Source organism: Eimeria tenella, genomic scaffold, assembly GCF_000499545.2.
Source record: "Eimeria tenella Houghton genomic scaffold, Eth_scaff3761, whole genome shotgun sequence".
Taxonomy (NCBI): domain Eukaryota; phylum Apicomplexa; class Conoidasida; order Eucoccidiorida; family Eimeriidae; genus Eimeria; species Eimeria tenella.
The window spans coordinates 1-1,669 of NW_013544684.1; the positions used below are offsets into that span (position 1 = coordinate 1).

At 53.4% G+C, this 1,669-nt stretch overlaps 1 protein-coding gene across 1 annotated transcript; it reads left to right on the plus strand.

Moving 5' to 3' along the window:
- Positions 1 to 337: 337 nt before the first annotated feature.
- On the plus strand, positions 338 to 1,211 carry ETH_00040255 (uncharacterized protein; the record flags this gene model as incomplete). Its single annotated transcript, XM_013379666.1, has 3 exons — positions 338 to 455; positions 817 to 912; positions 1,123 to 1,211. Coding segments are annotated over 3 exons (303 nt in total), but the record flags the coding sequence as incomplete, so codon positions are not given.
- Between the last annotated feature and the right edge of the window lie 458 nt (positions 1,212 to 1,669).

Genomic DNA, 1,669 nt, shown 5'->3' on the forward strand with positions numbered 1-1,669 from the left:
CCCCACCACCAGCCGCAGTGCCAGGGCCGACAGCAGTAGCGGGAGGAACAGCAGCAACAACAACAACAACAGCAGCAGCAGCAGCAGCAGCAGCAGCACCAACGGCAACCACTGCAAGAGCGTCATCAACAGATTCAGCAGCTGCCGCCATTTATGTAGTAGCAAAGACGGCAGTATAGAAGCAGTAGCAGCACCTGCACCAAAGGACAGCAGCAGCAGCAACAGCAGCAGCAGCTGCTGCTGCTGCAGCTGCTGCAAAGGTGATCAAGAACTGCAGCAGCAGAATGTGGGGCTATGCAGGAACGCTGAGTTCGGGTCTCCCTTGAGGCCTATGACAATGGAGAAGCAACAGCAGCAACAGCAGCGGCAGCAGCAGCAGCAGAACAGTTATCAGCAGCTGCTGCAGCAAGCTGTGCAGGACATACACCGCGCTGAATTCGTGGCTGTTGACCTCGGTAAGGCCAGGCAGCAGCAGCACAACAGCAGAGCAGCAGCAGCACCAGCAGCAGAACAGCAGAGCAACAGCAGCAGCAGCAGCAGCAGCAGCAGCAGCAGATCAGCGGTAGCAACGCAGCAGCAGCAGAACAGCAGCAGCAGAGCAGCAGCAGCAGCAGAGCAGCAGTAGCAGCAGTAGCAGCAGCAGCAGCAGCAAAGAGCCTCTTTTGGAAATTGATTAATTAAATAATATAAGTCAGACTTATCCCAGCCAAATGTTGCACAAGGGCTGTCAGCCCGTCTCGCGGTGTTTAGCCGCTGCTAAGGGTTTAGGGTTTAGGGTTTAGGGTTTAGGGTTTAGGGTTTAGGGTTTGCGTGCAGAGTTCACGGGTTTGCTGCTGGAGCAAAGGCACCGGCCCCTCTCTCTTGAGAAGTATTACGCAGAGTGCCACAAAGCAGTTCAGCAGTTCCTCGCGCGTTAGCAAACCCTAAACCCTAAACCCTAAACCCTAAACCCTAGCCTGCAGGCCCCTACATGTGAACCCCCGGCTCAAACCCTAAACCCTAGGCTGCAAACCCTCAAGTCTTTGTTCCGGCACTGGCCAGCAGCGCCAAACTGCCAGCATCAACAGAATTTAGGGTTTAGGGTTTAGGGTTTAGGGTTTAGGGTTTAGGGTTTTGCTGCAGCTCAAATAGGCATTTGTTGCGCGCGGAGGGATGAGACAAATTCGGCGCAGTGGATACTGCAGCCTTACACATTTGACGCCCACCCCCGAGTAGCTCCCAAACCCTAAACCCTAAACCCTAAACCCTAAACCCTAAACCCCGGGGGGACTCAGTCCAAACCCTTGCTGCGAAACCCTAGGCGTAAGCCCTCCTTTCTGAAGCGGAGTCAGCGGCGCTCTCATGCCTACTCAGCGCGCCGCTGTTACCAGGGTTTAGGGTTTAGAGTTTAGGGTTTAGGGTTTAGGGTTTAGGGCTTAGGGTTTGTGCTTTCAGAGGGGCCGCAGCATCTTCTCTGTGGACTTAAGGGCGCTGCGCTTTCTACAGAAAAATGGTTTTGACTTCAATAACTGGCTGGAGAACGGGCATGCAAACCCTAAACCCTAAACCCTAAACTCTAATTTCCCAAACCCTAATTTCCTAAACCCTAAACCCTGATTTTTGAAGCCCTCAATTGTAGCTCTCCAAACCCCAAACCCTAATTGTCTCTTCCCCAAACCCCAATTTTAGA